Source organism: Delphinus delphis, chromosome 10 (assembly GCF_949987515.2).
Source record: "Delphinus delphis chromosome 10, mDelDel1.2, whole genome shotgun sequence".
Classification (NCBI taxonomy): domain Eukaryota; kingdom Metazoa; phylum Chordata; class Mammalia; order Artiodactyla; family Delphinidae; genus Delphinus; species Delphinus delphis.
In genome coordinates, this window is record NC_082692.2 from 1858797 (window position 1) to 1886419 (window position 27623).

A 27623-nucleotide genomic window follows, 5' to 3' on the forward strand; every position below is an offset into this window, starting at 1 on the left:
TTGAAGACTTCAGACCAATTTCTTCATAAAATATCCCTCAATTTGAATTGCCTGATTGTTTCTTCATATTTGCAACCAGGTAAACCTCTAATCATGAAAACCACATCAGTGATGGTGCGTCTTTCTGGGAATGTCTCAGTAGGTGGTACGCGATGTAGCTTGTGTCACGATTCATATAATTTGGTATCCTGATTCAGATGGTGTCTGCCAGATTTCCCCACAGTAAAGTTACCCTTATTTCTTTTGTAATTAATAAGGAACCTATGAGATTTTTATGGGTGTTCTGTTCCACAACAGTCTATCACTCCATGACTTTAGTATCCATTCTTGCATGAATCAGTTATTATCACAGTGATTGTTCAGTGGTAATTCTCTAATTGTATGATTTTCTACATTTAGTAACTGGTATTATATTCTATTAAGAAGAGTGCTCCAGCCCATCCGGATCCCCGTCCCTGTTTAGTATCATTTCTAAACGTGACACACATTCCCCGTGTCAGTCATGTGGATGCTCAAACTGTCCCAGATTTGGTCAATGGGAGCCTCTGTACTTCTGACATATCACTATTGTTTGGGGGCGCACTTCCTTGCTTTCTGGCATAATGAGATGTTCAAAGCTCACCATGTAATTTTCCTGCCCTGTTTCTAGAATCTGCCATTTCTCAGAGAAGCCCTGGCTCCTCTTAGGGAAGAATGGTATTTAGAAACCAAGACCAGGGCAATGGGAGTGCTCTTTGCTGCTGGGGTGTCATTGCTTCTAGTCCTTGCAGTGGACAGAGCTGGAAATACAATTTTTTTAAATCCTGAGTTCATTCTTATAGTTTCCTAATTCCAACCCAGCACCATAGGATTCTCTCTGATCCTTCCCCCATTACACAAATGTACCTCCCTCCCATTAATTCATTAAGTCTGAAAATGTAAGAACAAAATAAAATGCCTGCTGTAAGGTAAACTTCATGCTTCTGTTGAGATTGTTCTAAACAATTGGGAAAAGTGAGAGCATTCATGCCCAAATTTAAAACATTCCATTCTACAGCATGAATCATCATTTTTTTTTCCAGTTGGAATTTGAGGAAGGGTATATTTGTGTTTCCATTCTTGAGAATCCTTTTCTACCTTCTAAATTGGAAGTGAATTTTAGGAGCTAGAAGAAGCTTATGACAGGAACAAGGCATGAAATTACAGAAGTGCAAAGCCCAAGACATGCTCTTCTGACCAAATGTTGGCCTGCTTTTCCCAAGAGGGTAAGGTTCAGTAGAGAAATTTTCCATGGGGAAATGCTACAGCAGAGAGGGTAATAGTGGCTGAAGGGGAGGTGGGTGAAAACTCCGCATACTCTCAGGTTTGGGTTATTTCTTATTAAAGGTAAAAGTTGTATCTTTAGGTAGAAGATAAATTTGGCTATTATGTAATGGTTCATAATAGGTGTTTAGGTTTTATGCTACATATTCAAAAGTATTGATGTTTCGTGCTACAAAAGGACCATGACAGCTGGTAAAATGGTAAAAGGGCATTGTAAGTCCCAGCTCGTATATGGGAAACACTTCCAGCATAAATGAAGCCTGGGAGGGCACAGGGTGGCACGCTCCTACACTTCTGGTTGGAATGTAAATGCCCTCATCTTTAGGGAGGGCAATTTGGCCATTCTCTTTGACCCCATTTGCATTTCTAAGACTTTTGCCCCTAAGAAATAGAATTGTAAAATATTATCTTTGAAGTAATACACGATGACATTATTTACTACATTTAAAACGTTGAAATAAAGCCTAAGTCCAAGTTGATTGAATAGCTGTGGTTCTCCCATAAGAAAGAACGTTATGCTTCCATTAAGTCGTGTGCAGAAGAATATTTAACAATGTCAGAAAAAAAATGAGTGTGGTAGCTCAGGGAAGTAGTTGTTGGGGTAGGTTTACTTCTGGGTAGCCTTGCCAGGAGGCGCCGCCCCCCGGGTAACAGCTTCACGAAGGGACGTCTATTAGGCCCCTCCACTTGAGGTTAGACCCCTGGCTCAGGTAGACCCTGGGCTCATGACTGTCACCTCGCCTGCAGAGGCCACCCAAGGCCAGGCCCACGGTGCGCAGAATTAGCAAAAGCCCTCGGGGCAAAAGGAACTCTTGCGCTCAGGTCCCTCTGGCCTGTTTGGATTTGGATTCCTTTGGATTTTTGCCAGGTGGTTCCTATTTTATCAGGTCTCTGATACTTTTAAGATTTCTAAACCATTTGCTTCAGGATTTTTACGTGTTTTCATCAGTTACTTGTGTTGATCTGAAGTTCCTAGCTGCCATTATTGGAAATGGAAACCCCTTGAATTAATTTTTTTTTAATTGAGGTGAAATTTGCTAACAGTGAAATGCTCAGAGCTCGGATCTACAGTTCGATGGTGTTGAGAAATGTGTGCTCCTAGTTAACCAACATCGCAGCCGGGATGCAGAACATTTCCGTCACGCCCCCTTTCAGTCAATGCCCTTGTCTCAGCAACACCGATTTCTAACACTCCAGTTTCCTTAGACGTGCCTGTTCTTGAACTTCCTTCCAATGGACTCACCATCTGTGCTCTTTGTGTCTGGTCTCATTCACTCAACATAACATTTATGAGAGTCATGTGTGGTTTTGCATGTGTCTCCAGTTCATCCGCTGCTAATTTAATGCAGCATTTCGCAGACCACAATCTGTTTATCTATCACCTGCAGGTTTACATTGTTTCCAGGTTTGTTGTTTGTTTTGCTATTACAAATAAAGCTTCTATAAACATTCTTCTACAAGACTTTTTATACATATGGCCTCATATCTTTGGGGTAAATACCTAAGAGTACAATTGATGGGTCATGGGGCAGGTGAATATTTAATTTTATAAGAAATCAACAAGTTTTCCAAAGGGCCCATTTTAGGCTTTGCACCAGCAGCGCACCGGCGACGCGCGAGCGTTCCAGCTGCTCTGCACCCTCGTTAACATTTGGTATTGACAGTCACGTGAATTTTGGTCATTCTTATGGGCAGGAAATAGGATCTTGCTGTGGTTTTTAAAATCAATCTTATTGAGATATAATTTACATAAATAAACTGCACCCATTTTAAAGGTACAGTTTGATGAGTTTTGATAAATGCATATAATGGTGTAACCATCTCCTCAATTTATACCACATTTCTATCACTAGCCAAAAACTCCCTCATGCCCTGGCCACCAATAATCCCCATCCCTTCACCCACTGATATAATTTCTACACTACAGATTAGCTTTGCCTGGTCTAGAATTTCGCATAACTGGAATCATACAACACATATACTGTTTTGTGTCTGACTTCCTTTATTCAGCACGATGTTTCTAAGATTTATCATTGCTCTGTGTGTCGGCAGTTTAATTTTTTTACCAAGTAGAATTCCACTGTATGAGTAAACCAAACTTTGTTTTTCCATTCGCTGTTGCTGGGCGTTTGCAGTGTTTGCAGTCTGGGATTATTATGAATAAGCCTGCGCTAACCATTTGCATACAACCCGTTTTGTGGACACACTTTGAACATGTTTTCATCTCTCCCGGGTAAATTCTCTGGGAACAGAATTACTGGATGACATGGCAAGGGTGTGTTTCCCTTTTTAAGAAAACTGCCAAATGATTTTCCAAAATGATTTTCCCATTTTATGTTCTCACAAGCAATGCTTTGAGTTCCAACTGTGCCTTGTCTTTGCCAACATGTAACGTTGTCAGTCTTTTTATTTTCAGTCATTCCAGAGGGAGTGTCGTGGCATCTCACCGTGGTTTTAATGTGCATTTCACTGTGCCTGTTTCATGTGTTTTTCTTTCCATATATCTTCTTTTGTGAAGTATTCTTTTATACCTTTTGCCCATTTAAAAATGGAGGTGTTGGGAGGGGGAAGGGCAAGCTGGGACGAAGTGAGAGAGTGGCATGGACTAATATATACTACCAAATTTAAAATAGATAGCTAGTGGGAAGCAGCCGCATAGCACAGAGAGATCAGCTCGGTGCTTTGCGACCACCTAGAGGGGTGGGATAGGGAGGGTGGGAGACACAAGAGGGAGGGGATATGCGGATATATGTATACGTATAGCTGATTCACTTTGTTATAAAGCAGAAACAAACACACCATTGTAAAGCAATTATACTCCAATAAAGATGTTAAAAAAAAGATTAAAAATGGAGGTATTTTTTCTTCTTATTGAGTTGCAATAATTCTTTATATACTCCGGAAATGAGTCCTGTGCGGATATATGTATTACAAATATTTTCTCTCAGACTATGGCTTGTGTTTTCATTTTCCCACAGATGTCTTTTTTTTTTTTTAAACATCTTTATTGGAGTATAATTGCTTTACAATGGTGTGTTAGTTTCTGCTTTATAACAAAGTGAATCAGTTATACATATACATATGTTCCCATATCTCTTCCCTCTTGCGTCTCCCTCCCTCCCACCCCTCCCTATCCCACCCCTCTAGGTGGTCACAGAGCACCGAGCTGATCTCCCTGTGCTATGCGGCTGCTTCCCACTAGCTATCTATTTTACGTTTGGTAGCGTATATATGTCCATGCCTCTCTCCCGCTTTGTCACAGCTTACCCTTCCCCCTCTCCATATCCTCAAGTCCATTCTCTAGTAGGTCTGTGTCTTTATTCCTGTCTTACCCCTAGGTTCTTCATGACATTTTTTTTTTTAGATTCCGTATATATGTGTTAGCATACGGTATTTGTCTTTCTCTTTCTGACTTACTTCACTCTGTATGACAGACTCTAGGTCCATCCACCTCACTACAAATAACTCAGTTTCATTTCTTTTTATGGCTGAGTAATATTCCATCCTCACAGATGTCTCCTGAAGAGCAGATGTTTTTAAAATTTTAATTAAGTTCAATTTATATATATATATTCATATGTATATTTTTAATGATCAGTGCTGTTTACGCCCTCACTAAGAAACCTTCACGTACCCCAAAGCCATGAAGATATTCTTCCACGTTTCCCTGTAGAAGCTTCATACTTTTAGCTTTTACATCAAGGCCTATGAGCCATCTTGAATTAGTTTTTGCCTGTGGTGTAAGGTAGAAACCAAGGTTTGCTTTTTCTCTTTCACTTATTCAGTTCGGACGGGATCACCTGTTGGACTCCACGTTAACTTTTAATACGCTTCTTCAACAGCATCTCTGAGATCCTCTTTACCCTTGCCTCATTCTACTACCCAGTCGCTTAGCAGCTCCCAGCGTATCCCCGACTCATTTCTGGAAATTCCTCGAAGAGTTGCTGGAATGGGCTGCAGTCCTCACGTGTGTCTGCAGGGTCCCCCTGCCCTGCCAGGCGAAGACCATGGTCAAGACCCTCCTGGAAGAAGCCTGGGCGCCGGCACTGATGATGAGGCCTCGGTGCGAGCACCAGGGTCTGAGCGGGGGAGGGCAGAACTAGGGGATGTCGCCTCCCCTCCAACGCAGCGCTGCTGGGTCCTCCAGATCTAGATTCCTGCCCAGAACATCAGCTCATCTTCTGGTCTTCAGCCCTCTCCCCGTAGGGTTTCAAATTCAGTTTGATGGACAAGAAGGAAACGGATGTCACGGCTCACCCTCCACTTTCTCTTCTTCCTTCTATGAAAAATCCATCTCTCCCCAGAGCAACCCAGTCTTTCCTCCCAGTGGCAATTCTCCACTGTTCCTAGGAGACCATCTTAGTCTCGCCTCCCAAAAAGTGCCCTTTCTCTTTATGGAAGGGTTCTCTAAATATCTCCATGTCGGCAGAAAGTCTTCATCTCATCTTTCCGTAACTAAAAGCCCCATTCAGGTGGTCTTTCTGGAAGAAACAGAATGCTCCTGCTGTGAACCTCAGGGGAAAGGGTGAAGCCTGCACTTGACACCTGCCAGTCACGGGTCCCGTTCAAGCCCAGCCCAGCGCTCCCTACGTGTCAGGCATGGGGCCTGCACTGTCCTATAATGGAAGCTGGGCAGGAGTGGAAACAGACATGCAATGGGCAGTTATAATACTATGAGGCATCTGTCATAAGGGACAGACAAGGTGTCAAATGAGCAAAGGGACCAAACCAGCCTGGAGGGTCAGGGACAATTAACAGGACTTCTCTAAACTGAAGAGTAAGTAGTAACCCAGACGCAGCAAAGGACTGGAAAGCTCTCCAGGGTGAGAAGTGTGGGAAGAAACGACGAATATCTTTAGTGTTTTCATCATTAAATATGATGGTGGCTGCCAGTTTGAGGAAAAACAAAACAAAAACCATCATGTTAAGGAGGTACCTTTCTCTATTTTACTAGAAGTTTTTTAAAGTCAGGGATTGAAGTAGAACTTTGGCTCTGTCACTTCACTGTTCACTTTATAAGGTAAAGAGACCTGCTTTCTCCAACAGTGTAATAATAACTAGTACTGGCCAATGAAATTCAGAAAGAAAACAAAATAATAGATAAATGTGTTGGAAAGAGGAAAAGCACTGTTCTGATACCAACTCTCCAACGCCAGGTGGGTGTCCTGCAATTTGATTCTGCTCTGACGCCCACCTACCAGAGTTAGCATCAGAACCCACGGATCAGGGCAGAGTCCTCACAGTAATGACCCATTTCAGACTCCAGCCTCAAGGCTCAGGGACCAGCACTCCTACCAACCGGCTACAAAGATGGGGGTCCCACAACCCCCCCGCCTCAGGTCTGATAATTCCCTGGAAGAAATCACAGAACTCACTGAAAAACATTTCAGTTTTTTAACAAAGGATGCACATAACACGAGGTCTGGAGGATCCCGGACGCAGCTTCCATGCCCTCTGCATGGCGACAGGGCTCCTCCCACCCCCACTGCCATATTCACCAACCAGGAAGCTCCACCAGCGTTGGTGTCCAGAGGTTTTACTGGGGTTCTACTATGCAGGCACGACTGATTAAATCACCGGCCATGTGCCTGAAGGCCATCTCCAACATCCCTCCCCTCCCCAGTGATGGCTGGCCTGAAGTTCCAACCTCTAATTGTGTGCTTGGTGTTTCTGGTGAGCAGTTCCCATCCTGAAGCTCTCCGGGGACCCACCAGGAGTCGCCTCATTGGCTCTCCAGTCACTCAGGAAATTCCAAGGATTTTTGAAGCTCAGTGCCAAGAACTGATGACAAAGTTCAGATGTATTCTTTTTGTACAAAGAGTATCAATTGAAAATCACTTAAAACTAATAAGAGTTTCCCCCCAAAAAGCCAAATATGAAATAAATTATAAAAGTCAAAGCACTTCTTTTATACCAGTAAGACCAGTAATAAAATAGAACAATCAGGCAGTCTTATTACAGTAGCAAGAAAATGTATTCAATTTACTAAAGTTAATAGAAACGTGGCATAGATTCCAGGGGACACAAGGGAAAGTCAGGAAAAGAAAGGCATATGAGGTTAGGCTAGGTAAGAGGACTCCCAAAGCAGGAAGGGGAACAGACGGCCGTGGGGCTGACTTTTAGGATGGTGACTAAAGATGGCAGGGATGTGCATCATGGTGGGATTAACTGAACTCAAAATGTCCAACATACCTTGGGTATGATTACGAGGGCCAAGATGACGCCTGAGGTTCGATAACACTAGGAGGCGTATTACACGGCAGCACGCGGGACCTGCACCAGCCTGAGGCTTTCCCGGTGGCCACTGAATAGATGGCTGATCTGAGAGTTGAGCCACACGCGGCATCTGTCATCCCCATTGCGATTCTGGGGCAGAGAACAGACATGGTTACACTGCTCAAAGAGAGCGCCAAGTCCGGCTGAAGACAAGAAAGCAGTGAGGGATTAACGGAGGACACTTAAGCCGAGGGCTTACTGCTTTACATTGAACTCATTTCCTGCAACCTTATAACAGAGTTTACACTTATTTGTATTTATGCTGATCTAAAAAGAAAGTTTAAATCTGGTTAGAGGCTGGTATGGTTTACTCATTTTATTTTTCTACCATCACCATCTAGTGGAGAAAACTTTGAACTTCAGGCAGGATGAGCTGGGGTTCAGGAAAACAGAGTAATAGAGGGCTCACTCTGCGCTGGGCACAGTACTAAACACCTTCACATTCATAGGATCACTTAATTCTCACAACAGATTGAGAGGGAGGCGTTACTGTTCCCCTCTTAGATTTGGAAGCTGAGTCTGGGAGGGGAAGGAGCTCGCCCAAGGTCACACCATGTCCAACTCAAGCCCAGATTCTAGGGCAAGTCCAGTGCACTTTCACCTCACAGTCTATCCAAATGGTGCGATTTTATTCATGTATGACACCATGGGAGTAAAGTACATATACGTGTATGGAGAGTTGTGTCTTTTCTTCATATGTTTCCTTTTTCTTATTTTTTCTTTTATATATTATATATACGAGCAGAACACTTGTATAAAAATGTGATTATACTATATAGCTTTGTATCTTCTAACTTTTACTCCATATTATGCAATGAATATTTTCCCATTACAGTAAAAACTTTTGAAAATGTATATTAGGTTTACATTTATATGTAAATACCCAGTGTAGTCTTGAGATATATTTTTCTTTTTGAAATACATTTTAAAAGACTGGAATAGGGTGCTGAAATATTAACAATGAGAATCTCTGAGCAGATTTCCCATAATAAGCATATATCATTTCTAAAAAAAAGTAAGTTTTAAGCTTTACATTTATTAAAAGACTCAGGAAGCTTCAGAGTTGTTGCCCAGTTTGTTGTCATTATTTTAAAATATTTTGCTTGTGTTAGAGGAGACCACATGTCCATCTATTTCTATACGTAGTGTATATTTCCATACTTAGTAACACTTTCCTTCACAACTCATTTTGAGGACAGCCCTAGAACCTGATGGGCAGCAGAATACGCTGCACCAAACCGTGCCAGTTTGGCATAAGGATTATATTGAGCTAAAGGCAATTAAGCTGATACAAGAAAAGCTCGCTGCTCTCTCCCTACTTCCTAAGAGCAGGACATAAGTTTGCAAAGGTGTCCCCCCCGCCCCCAATCTATCAGAAAGGGCAGAAGTCAATCACGGGAGAAAACTCTAGACCCTCATCAGCCCAGAGGTGGCACTGGAGGAATCTGCATAACCAACTTTACTAACTAGTTCTTGTCTCCCATCAGTTTCCCATATATTTGCCTTCCCACAATTGGCCGCCCTAGAAACTCAAGGTCCTTTTCCTTTGTCTTGTGGCTTCTCTACAAATGTTTTGTTCTTTTGATAAATTGCTACCTAAGCCCGCCCATCACCAGTTACTCCGTGTGTAGGGGCGCTGCAAATGTTAACAGTCTGTTTTTCTTTTTAATCTGTCTTTTGTCGGTTACATTCACAGGGCCCGAGCTAATAACCCTAAGACAAGGAGAGAAGATTTCTTTCCCCGCCCGCAAACCTCTTCGCAAAGTACTTGCTTTTGTGAAGTTCGGGGGCTGGATGCTCTGGGCGATAAGTAAAAGGCTATATAAAAGCTCATGATCCTACATTTCAAATTGCATGATGGCCAAACAATAAAAGACTCCACAACTCATTCTTACTTACCTTTTCTACTAATGCTACTTTTTTTTTTTTTTTTTTTGCGGTACGCGGGCCTCTCACTGCTGTGGCCTCTCCCGTTGCGGAGCACAGGCTCCGGACGCGCAGGCTCAGCGGCCATGGCTCACGGGCCCAGCCGCTCCGCGGCATGTGGGATTCTCCCGGACCGGGGCACGAACCCGCGTGCCCTGCATCGGCAGGCGGACTCTCAACCACTGCGCCACCAGGGAAGCCCCTACTAATTACTACTTCTGAGCCTAACATACGTAGTTGGAAAAACTATCAGAAAGTCAGATTTCAGTCCTCTCAACACTTGCCAGCAGGTTGGGACACATGCTTCACAACCAGTATCAACTGAAAAAAAAAACACTTCCTTTGCCCTTTCCTTTCATACTATCTTTTACCTAATTCTAGTTCTTTGTGAGGCATTCCTTTTTGTAAAATCATCTCATGTGAAGAGGCTCATTTAACCCTTAGGGGTCTGCGTTTGGGTAAGTTCCAAGGAGATGTTCCTGTGCAGATTAAATAAACATCCCAGTTTTGTCAACTTTTAGGAAAGTCCCTTCTTTTCTAAAACTGTCTCACTTCTGTTTTCATTCCATTTTCTTCTTTTAAATACCAAAAATGCAGGTTTGTGTCACATTCCTGAAGGAGAAGTTTAGAGAAAAGCAGGAACGCGTGTCAGAGACGGTCATCCCGTCGCCCCAGGCCAGACCCCTCGCGGGACTCAACCCGACGTCGCTCGGCCCGGGGGCGGCGCGCGCGGCGGAGCCTGACGCCGCCTCGAGATGCCCGGCCATTTCTAACATTTAACTACAAAACGGCCGTGAGACACCACGTGTGCGAGCGCGCGTTCCGGGTAAAAGGCCAACAATCTCGGGCGGATGGTTCCCTTTCCTTGTCTCTGGCGGCCGCAGCCGCCGCCGCCCAGGCGAACACGCCCACCCGGAGGACCTTCGTGTTCCCCTTCCTCCGTACACCCCTGCTCCCCGCCGGCGCGTCCCGCGTCTCTCCCATTTCTCCGCCCCCTGCCCTTCGCCCCCTGACCTCCGCCACGTGCGGAAAGCCACTCCCCTCGCGCAGCCGCGGCGCGTTTCCACGGCTCCGCCGGCGCCCCGTCCACGGAGGATAGGCCTGCGCACGCGCAACCCGCTGGCCTCTCGCGAGGCCGGCCGGAAGGGAACGCACTGCAGCCGGGAGAACGTCCACGGACTACACTTCCCGAAAGGCCGCGCGAGCCGTTGCCCCCGGCGGCCAAGCGAACCTCCGTGGACTACATTTCCCGACAGGCCGCGCGAACCGTTGCGAGCGGCCGCGGACTACGTTTCCCGTCAGGCCGCGCGGGCCGTGGCCAGCGGCTGCCGGGCGAGGGGCCGCGGACTCTGCTTCCCGGCGCGCCGCGCGAGGCGCCGGGGCTGCCGGCCGAGGGCGGGCCGACGCGGGCAGCCCGGACGTGAGGCATGAGCGGCGCCCTCCGCCGGCCCGCTCGCGTCCTGCCGCCTCCCCGAGCGAGGGTCGCGCGGCGCGGGGCCTAGCGCGGCGGCCGCCATGGAGGTGAGCGGGCCCGAGGACGACCCGTTCCTGGCGCAGCTGCACCGGGTGCAGTGCCCCGTGTGCCAGCAGACCATGCCCGCCGCGCACATCAACTCGCACCTGGACCGCTGCCTGCTGCTGCACCCGGCGGGCCACGCGGAGCCCGCGCCGCCCCGCGCCAAGCGGCGCCGGCCGTCCGAGAGCTCCGCGCTCAAGCAGCCGGCCACGCCGACGGCGGCCGAGAGCAGCGAGGGCGAGGCCGAGGAGCCGGACGACGGCGGCGAGACCGAGAGCCGAGAGAGCTACGACGCGCCGCCCACGCCCAGCGGCGCGCGGCTCATCCCCGACTTCCCGGTGGCGCGGCCCGGCAGCCCCGGCGGGAAGGGCGCGGGGCAGCGGCCGGCGGCGGCGGCGGGCAGCGCGTCCCCGCGGAGCTGGGACGAGGCGGAGGCGCCGGAGGAGGAGGAGGCGGCGGGCGACGCAGATGGCGAGGACGACGCGGGCCGCTGGGACGCGGACGCCGCCGCCACCTTCGAGGCCCCGGGGGGCCGCCCGCACGCTCGGGTCCCCGCGGCCGAGGAAGTGCGGCAGCTGCTGCAGGGGAAGCCGCTGGCCGACACGATGCGGCCCGACGCGCTGCAGGACTTCGTGGGGCAGGGCCGCGCCGTGGGGCCCGAGACGCTGCTGCGCTCGCTGCTCGAGGCCAACGAGGTGCCCTCGCTCATCCTGTGGGGGCCGCCGGGCTGCGGCAAGGTGAGCGCGTCCGCCCGCCCCGCAGCGCCCCCGGGCCGCAGGCGCGTTCTCCGGGCGTTAACAGAGTGAAGGTGTCTGAATACGGGGGGTGCGCGGGAATCGGGGGACTCCCGTGGCGGGCCGCCCAGAGCCGTGGTCCATCCTGTTCCGGGGGCGGGTGGAGTCAGGTGTGCAGCCAGCAGCCGGGAATTGTAGAATTTCTGTTGTGCTGCTTCCGGCTCCTTGTAGCCGTTGGTTTTTTCAGCAGACGGGTGTTCGTTAAAACTTGAGACTGTGCTCGCTTAACAGGACTGACAGGAGAACTCCTTGCCCCTGCGAGCCGCCTTCATCCGCCGTTTCCATAACTGTCCTTAGGATGGCTTATCCTTTAAAGAAGCAACATCGGTGCATCTTGGTGGCCAGTGTTTTCTTAGGGGCGGGCACAAGCCCAGAGGAGGGCACTTAGGATGTTGGGGTCTAGAGAACACGTCACTGGAAAAGCGCTGGGGAGACTGGGAAGGAGCCCTAAGGAGACAGGAGCTAGACGGAAAAAAGAGAAAGCGAGGCGGTGCTGAAATACATGTTTTCCTGTCTTCAGGGAAAGGGAGGAGAGGAGCACGAGGGAGCGAAAAGCAAAGCCCAGGACGAGGCACGAAGGGGCTCAGAGCTGTGAGCGGGCCCAGAGCCCTCAGCGCACAAGGGCTTTTACGGATTTCCTCCAGTTGTTCTTTCCAGCTTCGTCTCCCACAGCTTAATCGCATCTCCGTTTATTCCAGTTCCTGGAGTGCGTCCTGCTCGTGGTGTGCCTTCTTGTTTGCACTGGAGCTTCTGAAGCCAGGAACAATCGGAGTTGACCCAGGAAGCATGGCAGCGCGCGGTAGCATTCTTAGTGCTTCCCTAGAGCTCTTAAGACGGTCAGAACAGCTAATCAGGTGGCGGGCGTAGAGGCAGATGGCAAGAAAAACGCCCCTGCGGAGGGGCGCTCAGAGCGCATGCCTGGCAGGAGAGCCAGTGGGCCGAACCGTTCGGAGTAGTGGTTGGTCGCCGGTCACAGCGAGGCAGATGTGGCCTGTGGCCGGGCTTGCAGAGGAGCAGCCGCAGTGCATGATGGTGCTGTGCGACTTCAGAAAACAGAACGCCCCCTTCCCACTCGTTCAGGAGCACATTTGCCCCTCGTGACACGGTCTTCCGTTTTTCTTTACCTCCGTCCTTAACTGCTATACTTCACTGCTGACAGTAATAATAAAGTTAATAACAGCGTGTGTGTGTTTATCAAGCACCCACTAAATGCCAGGCGCCGGGCGTCGCTTCCCGGGAAGCGCTGACAGGGTCGCGGTGCTGCTGTTCCGTCTCTGTCCTCAGTGGACAGTCCCACGGGGCGGGGGTCGCCCTGAGCGCCGGGGGTCATCACTGGGCTCTCAGTTCAAGGGCTGGCTCTCCTCTTCTGAGCTGCCCTGCGGAGCTTTCGGATGTGGCCCCGCCAGCCCCGTGGGTCTGCGCCTCAGCCGTCCGTGGTGCTGTGTCCTTGGCTGGGAGAGGTCACGGCTGTCGCCAGGCTCTGCCGCCTCAAGGTGGCCGCTCCTTCCGGGGGTTCCAGAGATCTTAGCGTCCCCAGGAAGGCATCAGATGGGGTTAGACACCAAGGAGAGGAGATCAGGATCGGCGAACTTTCAGCTGCTTTCCTGTTTTCTTTGTAACATTCTTTTCCACTTGGAAGCGCGCTGCGCTGTTTCCGAGCGTATCTGCTGCCGAGCGCGCCTCAGCGTTCAGGCCGCGGGTGAACGCTGCCGCGGCAGCCTAGGTGCGCGTCCCTCCATCTCACCAGCTTCCACGCTCTGCCCTCTGTCGCAGACCACGCTGGCCCACATCATAGCTAACAACAGCAAGAAACACAGCGTGAGGTTCGTGACGTTGTCGGCGACCAGCGCCAAGACAACCGACGTGCGCGACGTCATCAAACAAGCTCAGAACGAGAAGCGCTTTTTCAAGAGGAAAACCATCCTTTTTATTGACGAGATTCATCGGTTCAATAAGTCCCAGCAGGTATGTTCACTTCTTTTTACTTTCTTGTGGTCCTTGTGAATGCTGACTTGAGTGTAAAGCCCGTGAGGTCACTGCATAAATGCTCGGGGCTGGGGGTGATGATAATTCTCCGTCCGCAGAAGCCTAGACCCTCAGCCCTTCTCCTTTGCCTGTGTCCCTTCACTTTTTCTTAGCGTTTTTTTTTTTTGGTGACCAGAAAATGCTTCCTCTATCTGATAAATGAAATTGTTGGTATACTTCTGAGCTATACATATCAGAAACACCACTTTGGGTCAAGCTTCCAATTTTCGTAAGTGTTTAAACGTCAGGACTCACGGTGAGTCTAAGTTCCTAACCTAATCCTGAGCGCAGAATTAGGAAAAGGAAGGAACAGCCGACTTACCCAGGATCCTGCAGGGTGTCGACGGGGGTCAATTTCTTTTGTTTTCCTCCACGATCAGGACACGTTCCTTCCTCACGTGGAGTGTGGAACCATCACGCTGATTGGGGCGACCACGGAGAACCCCTCCTTCCAGGTCAACGCTGCTCTTCTGAGCCGCTGCCGGGTTATCGTTCTCGAGAAGCTTCCGGTGGAGGCTGTGGTGACTGTCTTGATGCGGGCGATCAACTCCCTGGGGATCCACGTCCTGGACTCCAGCCGCCCTGCCGACCCTCTGGGCCACGGCAGCAACAGCGGCTCTGAGTAAGTGACTCCGGCTCCGGCAGGGCCCTGGGGTGACACCTCCCGGAGAATCCCCGGCTGGGGCTGGAGGGGCGGGGTGGAGAAATGTCCTCCTAGGAGAGACGGGAATGGAGGAGGGAAGTGCTGGGTTACAGACAGGCAGACAGGTGTGACTCTGTCTCTGCAAAGGGCTCCTGGCTTTTCACATGCGCATTAGAGCCCATTGCGGGCTCATCTGTAGTTCTTCCAGCTTTAACTGCTTAGCCCCTTGCTTTAGTTCTTGGGTGTTTGCTTTTGTGCTGACAGATTTGGGTCTTTTCCTAGCACACTTCTTTTTTAAGGCTTGGAAGACCGACCATGAGAAGCCTTATTGATTATTTTCTTCACAGGATAGACTTACCTTATGAATCTTTTGAAGTTTATGCTCAGATCCCAATTTCCTGTTCTTGCAGTTTTTTTTCTTTTTAAGACACTAAGAATTAGTATAAATATTACCATAAAACTCCTTAAGTCTTTTTAGGATGACGTTTGAGCACTCTAGAAGTCAAACTCAGTTCCGTGAAAGTAAAGAAATTTTAGCTGAAAATGATGTCTTAAAGGCTGCCCCTTTTCTCCTGGTGATCTCCTTCTGTATTGTGAGAGCTGTGCGACGCACGGGGTGTGTATCGTGGATGACTGGCTGGGTTACCTGGGGCAGAGGTTTTACCTTCTTTGTATTAGGGCGCATTCCTCAGCCGCCCCGGGGTCCCGCGTCAGCAGCCATAGCGCTGGGGGGCGAGGCCCATCTGCCTGGGGCTGGCGCCTGCACCCTCACCCCCACTGCTCTGGGGCTGCTCCTCTGTGACGATTAAGGCACAAGACCGAATTTCAGGCTCGGGGCGTGGGTTTCAGCTGCCCCTCCCCGTGTGTCCGGCCTCCGCCGCTCGCTCCTGTCTCGGATGCCGGAGGAGCTATGTGGTGCCTCGTGAGAGCCCTGGACGTGGCCGAGGACCCCATCAGCACCCAGGTTGCGTGGCTTTAGGGTAGAGCCGAGGCGGGACCGCCACCCACGGTGGGAGCTCCAGGAGGGGCCTCTGCGTGCGGGGCGTGCGCCGGGGTCTGCAGGGCTGCTGCCCGCTCTGTGCATCCAGTCCAGCTTTCCTCCAAGCAGCACGTCCACTGCAGACTCGCGGAACCGAGTGATAAAGGGAAATTGAGAGGGAAACAATCCTGACTTTTGCGTGTGTGTTGTTTTTTGTGCATGTACTGGCTGTCGTTATGTGTCTGCAACTTTCTGTGCCATGTTTGTGTGTATCTAGGGTCATTTATTTATTTTATTCACGGGATGACTGTCAGGTTATCCCCTCCCCATCACGGCCATGCCGTAGTTTAAGTGAAACGAGGACCAGAGCAGCAGGCAGGGTGCAGACGATCAGGGGTCTACTCGTTAGCAGTTCTGACAAGAAGTTAAGTTGGGAGACATCATAGGTCATTGGCTCAGGAGGCTGAGACGCAAAAAGGCCGAGTCATGTGCCCCAGATTACACAGCTTGAATGATGGAGCTGGATTTTGAAAGCGTGCTTCTAACCCAGTTGGAAGAAGGAACCTGAAGTTCAAGGAGTTACTTAGTACCTCCTTGGTACTGAGTGAAAGTGCTACTGGTGAGTATTAACATTCTAACCTTTCTCTGTGCTTCTTCGTGTCCAGGCAGACTGTATTAATTTGTAAAGGATTAGGAACCAAAGGCTTCCATGTGTAATTTAGCAGTTGTGTCTTTTGACCAGATCTGCACATCACGCTTACCAGGGATATAGTTTGAAAAGGCATGTGCCCGGGGTCAGGCCCTGGAGGCTGTGGAGTCAGTAAATCTGTGCTGAGATCCACACACCTGGATTTTAGGAAAGTTCTCTGTAACGTGACACACGTCGCTCTTGTCACCCTGACCGTGGAGTGTTCCTTTTCCTTAGAGAGTCACAGAGCATTGTTTTGTCATTCAGGGAGCGGGTAACTGAGCCACGTATGTGCTTCTGCATGAAATAACAGGCGTCTTTTCACTTACTTCACTCCTCCTGCAGCTTAGACATCCAGCTGTAGAATCCTCCAGGTCGCAGGAAAACAAGGTGCACAAAGATGCAGGCCTTGGAAGGAAAGGGGGAAGGATGGCGCTGGCCTTGCCGCTCGCGCCCAGGTTCCGGCTCAGACCCCATGCTGCTCTCCAGCTAGAGGACGAGGCTGTCACTTCCTTCCTCTCTGGGTCTCATTACTTTGGAATGTGATCTTTCCCAGTGCACTTAAACCATTTTTTCCCTTATTATGGCACCGTTTTTTGAATCACATTATAACGATATAGTTTATGGTCTACTGCTTATTTCTCTGTGGGATGCTGTGCGATTTCAGGCAATCTACCCAAGGTAGATTGTGCCTCCTTTAATTCTTTTATGACTTTGGAAAGTTACTTCCAAATGAAAAACATTGTAGAAGTGTACGCTTCCGTTTTACAATAGCCTTAAACTCTTGAGCCGGAGCACGGTCCCCGTGATCTGTGCAGTAGTGGCTGTTTGTTGAGGGGTTTTGCCAAAGGCGGTGCACGCGTCCCTGCCTCTGTTCTCGCGTGACCCTACTCCGTTCCCTCTCCTGAGATCTCAAGGTGTTCTGGCGCATTTATTCCTCTTCAGAAGCTGGCTGGAGTCGGCCGGGGTTGGGACGGACTGGTGGCGGCAGGGACCTCTGGCCGTCTGGAGTTGGCGGGGGTTGGGATGGACTGGCGGCGGTAGGGACCTCTGGCCGTCCCGTGCGGCTTTCTTGGCAGCCGGTTCCCATCAGAGACTCGGCGCGTGACTGTCCCAAGTGGCACCTTGGTTAGTGGAGCCCAGGTGCTGACAGATTCATTTGTGTTTACAAAGACTCATTTTGGGCGGGGCTGAAATTGGGGTGTGGCTCACATGGAAGAGGGGCTGTGGCGCACTGGCGGCCGGGGGGGTGCCTTCCCGTCCCCTGACTCCAGACCTGATGGACAGGGTGACAGTGGAACAGTGTGGACTTTGGTTAAGAGTCTAAACAGCGAAGGAAGGATTTCCTTTTCCACCCACGTAAAACTCGTCCCCGTTTTTAAAGGCTAGCTCACAGTCTGCTAGTCGGCTTCTCTCATAGTTAGCGAGGCCCGTGCGGAGGTGTGGAAACGCGGGAGCAGCGGGAGGGCCGGGGTGTGAGGCCACCCGTCTGCCTGTTCTCTGCCCCAAAGCACTTCATGCCTCTCGGTGCATCCGGTGGACAGTCACACAGGCGGGAGGTGCGTGCACCAGAGCCCTGACCTGAAGGTGGCAGAGCAACAGGGGACTTTACCGCTTTGTTGCTGGTGTTTACATTTTTTATAATCCCATTTGGTAAACAAGTAATATTCAGAGTTCTGAGTAGCTTGCTTGTATTTCAAAATAATAATTTTTTTAGTAAGATTGTAAGCGCTATATGGTATGGCCCCAATTTTGTTTTAAAAACGAGACTGGATATTTATAGGATAGAAATTCACAAGGTGTTCAGAAGGCTCTCTCTGCCACCCGGTGTGTCCGGAGCTGCAGGTCACACCACCCAGGTCCAGCGAGGTTGACAGAGACGTGGGTGGACGGCCCATAGAGCAGATCCAGCAAATGACCTGGTAGCTGTCATTCTCCAGGTGGTACGGATAAGGGGTTTTTATGGCTTTGGTGTTTTTGTACTTTCCATGTGTCACCATGCTTAAAAATACATGTTTCACTCTGAGATGGTGGGAAGGTTGAAGTTAGTCCGTTCGTTGTGCAGATGTGGAGTGCACATTCATAAAGAATGAAACATGATTTCCGTCCTCGCGGCCCGGCGGTGGCGGGGGTGGAGAGACGGCATGGCGCCACCAAACGGCCCGGCTCCAGGTGACGCTCGCTCAGGGCTGCGGCTCGATCCCTTTCCTCCTGCAGATGGCCCTGCGGGCTCTTTGTTGCTAGGAAGCCTTCCAAGGAGATGGAATGCGTTGCTTTTATTAGTTCTGAAATGAGATGTTCAGGCCGTTTGGGTCTCCCTGCCCCCCCCAAACACACCCAGATGCATATACACACACGTACACACACACACGCACACATGTATACACACACGCACACATGTATACGCGCACAGATGATGTGCCGTCACCGAGCCCCGCCTGCCCTCCCTCTCAGGCATACCTGGGCTGCCACACCCCCTCTGGTGTGGGCCTGTGCAACACATTCTCTTTAGTGTGGGTTGTCTAGTTTTTTCCAAATCATCAAAAATCTGCTTCAGGGCTTCCCTGGTGGTGCAGTGGTTGAGAGTCCGCCTGCCGATGCAGGGGATGTGGGTTCGTGCCCCGGTCCGGGAAGATCCCACATGCCGCGGAGCGGCTGGGCCCGTGAGCCGTGACCGCTGAGCCTGCGCGTCCGGAGCCTGTGCTCCGCAACGGGAGAGGCCACAACAGTGAGAGGCCCGCGTACCGCAAAAAAAAAAAAAAAAAAATCTGCTTCAGGAGCGGGCCGTCAGCTTTACAAAGAGCCAGTGAGGTGGCCTTGGTGTGTGTGGTGAGTGTCAGATGAGGAAGGGAAGAGGGGGCCCTGCAGGCGGTTCGCGCGGCTCTGGGGCCCAGGCAGCTGTGAGGGGTCCTGGGAGAGTCACTCACAGCGCAGCTAACCCCTGGGGTGGGAGGCGTTCCCCGGAAGGCTTGGCTTTGGTGAGGGGGCAGGGGCTCGGGGTCGTCGGGGAGTGAGGTGCAGACCGGGGTCGTTCAGGCTGTTCACCAGAGCGAGGGGGGATGGGTGTGTGGTCAGGACCTCTGCATGGACCTCGTAGACAAGCTGGGCCCCTCTTGTGGGCACCTCCCACTCCCCGCCTTGGCCCAGCCCAGCGGCTGCCTAGGAGCTGTTTTTCAAGCAGCTGATGAAGGTTGCGGACGACACGGGTGAGCCGTCACTTTGAACGGTTACTTTTTGCTTTGCGCACGCGCAGCTGACGCCTAGCCGGGAAGAGTAAGACCCCTCTAGGTAACGAGATGTGTCACACATCTTGTGTGACTAGACTGGGAATAGGAAAAGTAGTTCAGTTAGAGTCGAAAAGGAGTCGTGGTTAGACCTCCTTTACGAAGGTCCGCGTGTGCTTAGTACCCCCGTGGCAGCATATGCCCCAGGCCTAAATCCCAGAGCCCTGCTTCTGGGTCCTGCTGTGCCCAGAGGGGCTGGGGACCTGGTGGGTCGTTTGTAAAATAAGGAACACGTGTAGGCCTATGTAGTTGTCACTAAGTATCTGAGGGGGAACGGTTCCAGGGCCCCTGCCCCAGCAGATACCAAAATCCGAGGGTGGCGGATGCTCAGGTCCCTTCCGCAAGATGGCGTAGTGTTTGCATAGGGCCTGAGCACATCCATATACTTCAGATCATCTCTAGAGGACTTGTGATACCTAACGCAATGTAAGTGACACGTAGACTGTTGTAAATAGTTGTTGGTATGCAGCAGATTCAAGCTGTGCCTTTTGGAACCATCTGGAATCTCCCCCTGACGTTTTCCATCCAAGGCTGTTGAATCCGTGGATGCGGAACCCACGGATGCAGAGGGCAGAGCGTCCAGTGAAATCACCTCGCGACTCCAGGGCGAGGCAGTTCTCAGTCTTGATGCCAACCCGTGTGACACCGTGGACCCGCTTTAACACAGTGGTTTGGGATCCAGGGCAGAGGCTTGAACCTCGGGTGCCTTGTTAGTGGCCTTGCAGGGACAAAAGGTCACAGAGTGCTGTGGGGTGAGCGTGTCCCCCACGTGTGACGCGCTCTCGGTGGTGTTGCAGGCCCTCCGTGTTCATAGAGGACAAGGCAGTGGACACACTGGCCCGCCTGAGCGACGGGGACGCGCGGGCCGGACTGAACGGGCTGCAGCTGGCGGTGCTGGCCAGGCTGAGCGCCAGGAAGGCGTTCGGGAAGAAGAGCGGGCAGAGCTACCCTCCCAGCCGCGTGCTGGTCACCGAGAGCGACGTGAAGGAAGGCCTCCAGCGCTCTCACATCCTGTACGACCGAGCAGGTGAGTGACCGCCCGAGCTGTGCGGCCCCCGGGCAGCTCCGTGTTGGTCATAGAGGCACCTCCCGCCCAGAGCCCCGTGTCGCAAACCTGCTTCCCGGTTCCTCGGGTGCACAGCAGGGCGGCCCTGAGAGCGGGGATGAAACTGCGGGAAGTTGGGTGCGCCTCTAATTTCAGAAGCTCAGTTCAGTTAGAGTTAGCTAAATGAGTTAGAATCTTTAATTCTTAGAGTCTTCACGCAAAATTAAGTTTGCATAGAACTTGGTGCTTTCATTTCATAATAGCTTTTTAAAAAGTTAAAGTTGACGCGTGTGTTTATCTGTTTTCATGGAACCGTATTTACAGGTACCAAATACGATCCGGCTCTTTTTAAATTCCTGACCTGGCAATATTAAATGTCGTAAGCACAGCCCGTTTGTGTCTTCTTATAAAAGACGCGGGTGCTGAAGAGAGTCTCCTGCAGGCGAGGCTGTAGGGTAGACCTGGGTCTGTGTGATTCTCGGCAGCCGCGGCAGGAACCGGAGTAGCCTTCTACACCTTTGAGAGGAAGCTGATGGCTCGAGCTGTCACTGCGTGCCGTGTCTGCAGTGCTTCCAGATGCTTCTTGGTGATGGAAGCTCCTTCAGCTGTCCGGGGCGGGGCATGGGGGGAGCTTGGCAATGACTGGTTCCGGGCATGGCCTCCTGATGAGGCCACCAAGCGGGCCATGTGGCCTCTGGGAAGCGCCTCGGCCGACTGGGGGCACTCGGGACATGCCGGAGGCCTGTCATGGCCGCTCCCGTCTCCGTCCCGATGCAGCCCAGGCATCTCAGCCCCCAGCACTTTGTGCCCCGACGTGGTGTGAACGCTCAGAAAGTCTGGGCAGTAAGCCCTTCTGGGCGTAGAGCATTGCTCCGCTTTGGCCAGGTGCGAGGACTGGCGATGCGAATGAGATGCACCCACGTGCTGGGCTCCCGTTGTTTCTGGAGGCTCTGGTCTTCCTCCTTTGTGGGTGTACTAAGGTGATACTTCATTCTGACGGGACCCCGTGGAACTGCTCTCATGTGTCATCAGACTGTCAGCTGAAAACCAGAGAGCTGCCATCTAATGTAACGGTAGCTAACGTGGAAGTTTGTCTTTTAGTTTTCAAAACCTTAGGCAGTTAGGTAACTATTAATGTTACCCCAGTTTACAGATGGCAAAGCCTGAGTTCACAAAGCAAGTGCTAAAACTCATCCTCAAAGCCAAGTCTGACAGATCCTGAGGACAGGACCTTCCCCCGTGTCGGCGCTGCCCGCACGCCAGCCCGCCCCGCGGCCACCAGCCTCACCCCTGCAGCACATACCTACGCAGCGCACGCACACGCACACGCGCACGCGCGCTGTCAGACACACCCCAGCTGGGGGCTCCTGTTTCTCGGGGTCATGTTCCATCACGGGGAGCCACGCACAACGGGGACCCCCGTTCTCCACAGCTCTCTGCTGCCCGCCTGGGCCAGGCCTTGAGAACCTGCACATTCTAGAAGCCTTCCCCTTCGTGCCGCCCCCGCTGTCACATCCCCACCCACAGTGGGTCGGCAGACACAAATACACTTCAGAACCTAGGGAATCATCCTCTCACAGGCTTTGTTCCATAAATACGGATGATAGCGGCCTCGCCCTGGAACCTGCTCGCTGGTACTCTTGGCCTTTTTTGTAACTCTGCTGAGACAAAGACCGCCACCCCCAGGATTTTATTTCTTTTCATGTCATCTAGCATATATGGGATTTGGTAGCTAGCTCCGATATTTCTGTGTCAGAGTGAAGAGATTTCCAAATGAGAACAGGTTCTCTGCCCTGCGTTGAGGTTGAGGTTCTACACAGATAGTGTGGAATTCTAGGCTATAAAGTGGTGTATGGTAAAAGCAGAAATAGAAGCTAGCGTAGAAGGTCCAACTCACACACGTGCCTACAGCGCTTGCCCTGTGCCTGGCGGCCGTTATGAGTACAGCCCCGTGAGCTAGCTGGTGTTGCACCCATTCTGCAGGTGAGGGACCAAGACACAGACGGGGTCAGACTTGCCCACGGTCACGTGGCCGGTGCGCTTGGCATTTCAACCCAGGCCGCCTGGCTCCAGAGCCCGTGGCCTCGACTGTGTTACCTTCATCGTGGACCTAGTAGAAGTGTGAGACCCGAGGACCTCTGCAGCGGGGGAGAATCGGGGCCACCTCCTCGCTCACAGTCGGCGAGGCGGGCGGAGGAGAGCTGTCCTGCGTGCTCCGTGTCTGCGGTGGGCCGGGCCCGCACTGCCGGGCCTCGCGCCCACATCCAGGCTCAGCGTCCCACACCGGTCACCGGGCAGCTTGAGCGCGGCTGTCCCACCTCGCTCTCCTCAGGCCTCCCTGGGCCCCGCGCTAGTTCAGGCTTCCTTGAAGTCAGCCGAGTGAGAGCAGCGCGTGGCTCGGATGGCGTGTGGGCGCGGACCCCACATCCCGCCACGGCTGAGCGGTGCTCTCTGGTGTCCAGGAGAGGAGCATTACAACTGCATTTCCGCGCTGCACAAGTCCATGCGGGGCTCGGACCCGAGCGCCTCCCTCTACTGGCTGGGGCGCATGCTGGAGGGGGGCGAGGACCCGCTGTACGTGGCCCGGCGGCTCGTGAGGTTTGCCAGCGAGGACGTGGGTGAGTGACGGGGGGCCCGGGCCCAGCGGTGCTGCTGCCTTTCGGCCTGGGAATCCCTTGGCTCCGTGTGGGGCAGGTGGGGAGGGGGAGAGTCAGTGTGAGCACAGCCGCTTATTCCCGGGGGTCGGGGGGTGTGCTCGGGGTGTTTGTCTCCCAGAGTCACCGTTTTCTGCTTCCTCTGCGGTATGGACCACGCAGGAGGACAGGCCCCCTCGTTTCATCTGCACTTTGCTGCGTGTCACAGATAGTGCGTTTTTTACGAAGTGAAGGTTTGTGGCATCCCTGCGTCAGGTGGGTCTGGCAGCAGCCTTTTCCCACAGCAGCTGCTCCCGTGGCGTCTCTGTCACACTTCGGTAATTCTCGTGGTATTTCACACTTCTTCACCTCCGTTATATTTTTGTTATGGAGATGTGTGACACGTCATCTTTGATGCCGCTACTGCAGAAAGATTGGCTCACTGAAGCTTCAGATGATGGTTAGCATTTTTTTAGCAATAAAGTATTTTTAGACATAATGCCGTTGGTGACGGTAGCATGTAAACGTAACCTTTATGTGCACTGGGAAACCAAAAATTTCATGCGACTTGCTTTATTGCGGTATTCACTTTATTGCAGTGGTCTGGAACCAAACCCACAGTCTCTCTGAGGTGCCTGTGTTGAAATAAAAGAAACATTTTAAATTTGCTTTGCAGTCAGGTGTTCTGGTTCCATCAGACAGCTCCTGAGAAAGAGATGGAAGATTCTGGACACTATTTAAAGAAAACGACCAGAAAGCTCTACCTTGCTTTGGTTTAGTAAATGTTCTGCTTTTAATGTGTCCGTCCTTGTGGCTGTCTTCACGGCCTCGGCTCCTTATGTGGGTTGTACGTAGTCTCCTGTTTTTCCTACTAGCTGTAGAGTTTTTATCCATGAGGAGACAATTCTTGACGCTGCACAGTACCCACTCAGTAAATGTCTCCAGTACGCTAGTGAGATCAGATTTTGCTGAGTGGATTCTTTTGGTCAAAGTCTGCAGGCAGTGATGGGTCAGGATGGGGGTGTGCGTTACGACTTACATGTGCCTTTGTCTCTGTGTGTGTGGCAGGTCTGGCCGACCCGTCTGCATTAACACAAGCAGTCGCCGCCTACCAAGGCTGTCACTTTATAGGCATGCCCGAGTGCGAGGTAAGGGAACCCGCTCCGTTCTTTGCAGATCGGTCCCTTGCTCTCACGCTGTGTCCCTTCGTGGTCCCTCACCGTGGGTGCCTGGGACACTGAAGAAGCTGCTTGGCTTTCTCACTCGCATCTTAGAAGCTTAAGACTCTAGAGAGGGGACTTCGGGTGTCAGCAGGGTCATGTGTTCAAACTGGGGGAGTCCTGAGTGCCGAGGAGGTGCCCGGGGTTTCCTGGGGACAGAAGTGTCAGAGGGGCCAAACAGGAAATCTCCGCAGGTTCACCCACAAACAGGGCCGCTTCTGCTTAGCTCTATATATTCGGGTTTCAAGAAAAATTTCATGTAATAAAATGTTCCTTCAGTTTAAAAAAAAAAGAAAAGAAAACCAGTGGTCTGGTTCAGCCTCTCGCCTCAAGCAGGAATGTCTTCTTTCTGTCCTAGGTGATCCAGACTGTGGGCAAAGCAGGGGAGTAAAAGCCTGGGGGCGGGGATGGGGCGGGGGTCTTCTCAGAACTAACCAGGGGCGGCGCCTCTGTGACAGTGGTGCCCTCTCGCCCAGGTGCTCCTGGCCCAGTGCGTCGTCTATTTGGCCCGAGCCCCGAAGTCGATCGAGGTGTACAGCGCCTACAACAACGTCAAGGCCTGCCTGCGGAGCCACCAGGGGCCCCTGCCCCCCGTCCCCCTGCACCTGCGCAACGCGCCCACCAGGCTCATGAAGGATCTAGGCTACGGCCAGGGCTACAAGTACACCCCCGTGTACAGCGAGCCCGCAGACCAGGACTACCTGCCCGAAGAACTGAGGGGCGTGGATTTCTTTAAGCAGCGGCGGTGCTGACTCGGAGGCTGGGCCAGGGAGGGGAGGCTCTGGATCGCCGGTGGGTGGCCTGGCGGGCGTTACAACAGGCCGACCTTTCGTGCCGGAGGTGTAAGCGTTCCTGGAGGGGGGGAAGCTTCCTTCAGCCGAACGTGTGGCGTCGAAATTGTGTTCGTTTGCACCCTGTGCGACATTATGCTCATGAAACGGTCTGGCAGCTTTGTGCAATTAATTAACGTTAGGAGGGATTATCTATTTTGTCATAGTATTTAAGTCATAATGTCATTTCAGAATTCAGTTCTGTAGGGTTTTTTTCTTTTAAAAAATGTATATTCTGGGTAGTTTCAATTGGCAAAGAAATGTAATTGTGATTTAATACTGCATAGTGTTTTGGGTATTTTTTTTATATGCAAAGGTCTTATGAGCCAATAAAACTATTTCAAAGTACTTCAGTTTTTGCCTGTTTTTCCACCTGGGATCCAAGGTGCCAGCATCTGTCACCATCACAGTTTGGTAGGTAAACGCTGTGTGAAAGAAACATTTTCATAGGTGACGTTGGAAAGTTTGGAAGTCCGTGTATCTTTCGAAAATTGACTTCTAACCATTTTGAAGGATTGTAAATGGCTTCTGAAAGGATCAGCAGCCTCCCGGCCCGGGCCTCCCCACTTCTCCAGACTCTTGAAGCCCCGTGTTTCTAAATGATATATCCGGTTTTGCCTCAGTGTTTGCTAAAGCTGAATATGCCCCCGCACGCGCGCGCACACACACACACACACACACACACACACACACACAACACACAAACACATCACACAAACACACACAACACACAAACACACATCCCACACACACACACACATACAGAGCTTCGTTTCCTTTGTATCTACTGCTGATGTAACCAAAAGGGGGGTCCAGCAGCTCACTGTGCAGAAGCCAATAAAGAGGCCAGGTTGGTGGAAAGGAAAGTTTGCTTTATTTTCGATGCTGGCAGCCAGGGTTGGGGGAGGGTGAACTCGTGTCCAAAGGCCGACTCCCCCCTGACAGTCAGGGGGCAAGGGCTTCTATAGGTGGAGGGAGGGGGCTACACGCAGAAACAGCACAGGCAGCTCTGACAGGCGTCTTGATATTGGCCACGCGGTGCTCTGACCGGCGTCATCTTGATGAAGTGCAGTTAGCCTTCAGTTCCAAGGTCGGTTGGTTCCCATTTCCTTGAGGCCAGTTCTCAGAATTGTGGCAGCTTGTGTCGCGGCTACAGTCTGGTCATCATGCAGTTCACTTCTTCCACCTGGTGGGGTTTCAGTATCTGCAAGATGGCTCACAGGATGTGGCTCAGAATATCACCTGTGGCCCCTGAGGAGGAACTACAGGGCCTTGACTGCGCTTAACGACTCAACTATTGTCTTGTCCTGTTTGGCTGCTTTTCTTTGTTTCTGCGTTTTCTCGCTTCTCTGATTAAGCTTATTCCTTGCCTAAAGTTTTTCCACAGACAAAAGGCAGGCTGAGGACGTGGGGGGAAGGACCGTAGGGCCCTGCTCCGTTTCACTGATTCTTCTCCAACTCCTTTGACACCCATTTTCCCAAGGACACTACCATCTACTCGTCTGTCGGCGGTCTCCCCCGCGCTGTGACCCCTCCTGGGCACCTTTGCTCCATCCGTGTGTCACATCTGACCTCAGGATCCTGTGCTCTCCCTTCTGCTCCGGTGGTGCAGATCCTGCAGTCGCTTTAAGGAGCGTGGATGCCTGGAAGGCAACATGATTTTAGACCTTGAGAGTCTGGAAGTGCTCTTACTCTACCTTCAGACTCGCCTGGTGGTTTGGGAACAAGTTCTCGGTGGGCAGCGTTTGCCAGTTGCCTCCCTCCTGCCCACATTGCTGTCGAGAAGTTTGACCTCTGCAGGCCGAGCAAGTCTCTCTCTGTTCCCGGGGTCGGAAAGTTTGCGATGATTTTCCTGGGCGTTCGGTGGAGCCTTTCAGTCTGGAAGCTCAGGTCTTTGGGTCCTGGGAAAGTTTCTTTTCTTTTCGTTCAGTGAACACTGAGTGACTGCCTCACACTGGGCTCTCGTTGGGAACATAAGTGAACAAACAACAGCAACAGACGACAGTCCTGTGCTCGTGAAGCAGCGTGGACAAGAGCATCTCAGTACGGCAGCGGGATGCGTGCTAGGGAAGAAGTGCTGCCCCGGGATGGACGAAGACAGGAGCCGGTGTGGTCCAGATGTTCGGGTGGCCAAGCAGACCTCCGCGAGGACGAGAGGGGGAGTGTGGCCCGGAGGAGGGCCTGCCAGGCTGACGAGGGGCGAGTCCACAGGCCCTGAGCGGGAAGGTGCCTGGCTGGCTCGGTGTCCGGTGAGGCCGGTCCAGCACGTGAGCAGAGATAGTGGCGTCGCCGGGAGATGACGGTGTGGAGGCTTCTTGGTCGTGGGAGACTTGGCTTCTACTCAGGGTTTCTAGCAAAGGAGTGATGTGGTGGGACTTAGGTGTCGTGAGGGTCACCTGTGCTGTGGCCCGGAGAGAGGACGGAAGGGAGGAGGGGCGGCCGAGGGCCAGGCGGCGTCTGTG

At 51.8% G+C, this 27623-nt stretch overlaps 2 protein-coding genes across 3 annotated transcripts in view; one reads left to right on the forward strand and one right to left on the reverse strand.

Annotated features, from left to right (window-relative positions):
- MYLK4 (myosin light chain kinase family member 4) overlaps nucleotides 1–10435 on the reverse strand; it is an 87408-nt gene extending 76973 nt beyond the window's left edge. The window contains exons 1-2 of the mRNA XM_060023744.1: nucleotides 9478–10435; nucleotides 7495–7668 (exon numbers count right to left, since the gene is read on the reverse strand). The gene's annotated coding sequence lies outside the window, so the exon portion shown is untranslated. The remainder of the gene's footprint in view (nucleotides 1–7494; nucleotides 7669–9477) is intronic.
- A 390-nt stretch (nucleotides 10436–10825) lies between these two features.
- Nucleotides 10826–25509, forward strand: WRNIP1 (WRN helicase interacting protein 1). 2 transcript variants are annotated; one of them, XM_060023742.1, is made up of 7 exons: nucleotides 10826–11757; nucleotides 13588–13779; nucleotides 14220–14461; nucleotides 20231–20460; nucleotides 22941–23096; nucleotides 24180–24259; nucleotides 24808–25509. In XM_060023742.1, the coding sequence occupies exons 1-7, from the start codon at nucleotides 11020–11022 to the stop codon at nucleotides 25081–25083; spliced, it is 1914 nt and encodes a 637-aa protein (XP_059879725.1). In that variant the 5' UTR covers nucleotides 10826–11019; the 3' UTR covers nucleotides 25084–25509. The 2 variants fall into 2 exon arrangements, with proteins under 2 accessions (XP_059879725.1, XP_059879726.1); XM_060023743.1 differs by lacking the exons at nucleotides 22941–23096; nucleotides 24180–24259.
- Nucleotides 25510–27623: the final 2114 nt, after the last annotated feature.

Bases quoted from the DNA above. Each gene is read 5' to 3' on its own strand.
- WRNIP1 (XM_060023742.1), top strand. From the start codon at position 11,020: ATGGAGGTGAGCGGGCCCGAGGACGACCCGTTCCTGGCGCAGCTGCAC. The intron at 11,758-13,587 runs GTGAGCGCGTCC...CCTCTGTCGCAG, and splicing joins GGCCGCCGGGCTGCGGCAAG to ACCACGCTGGCCCACATCAT. The intron at 13,780-14,219 runs GTATGTTCACTT...CTCCACGATCAG, and splicing joins GGTTCAATAAGTCCCAGCAG to GACACGTTCCTTCCTCACGT.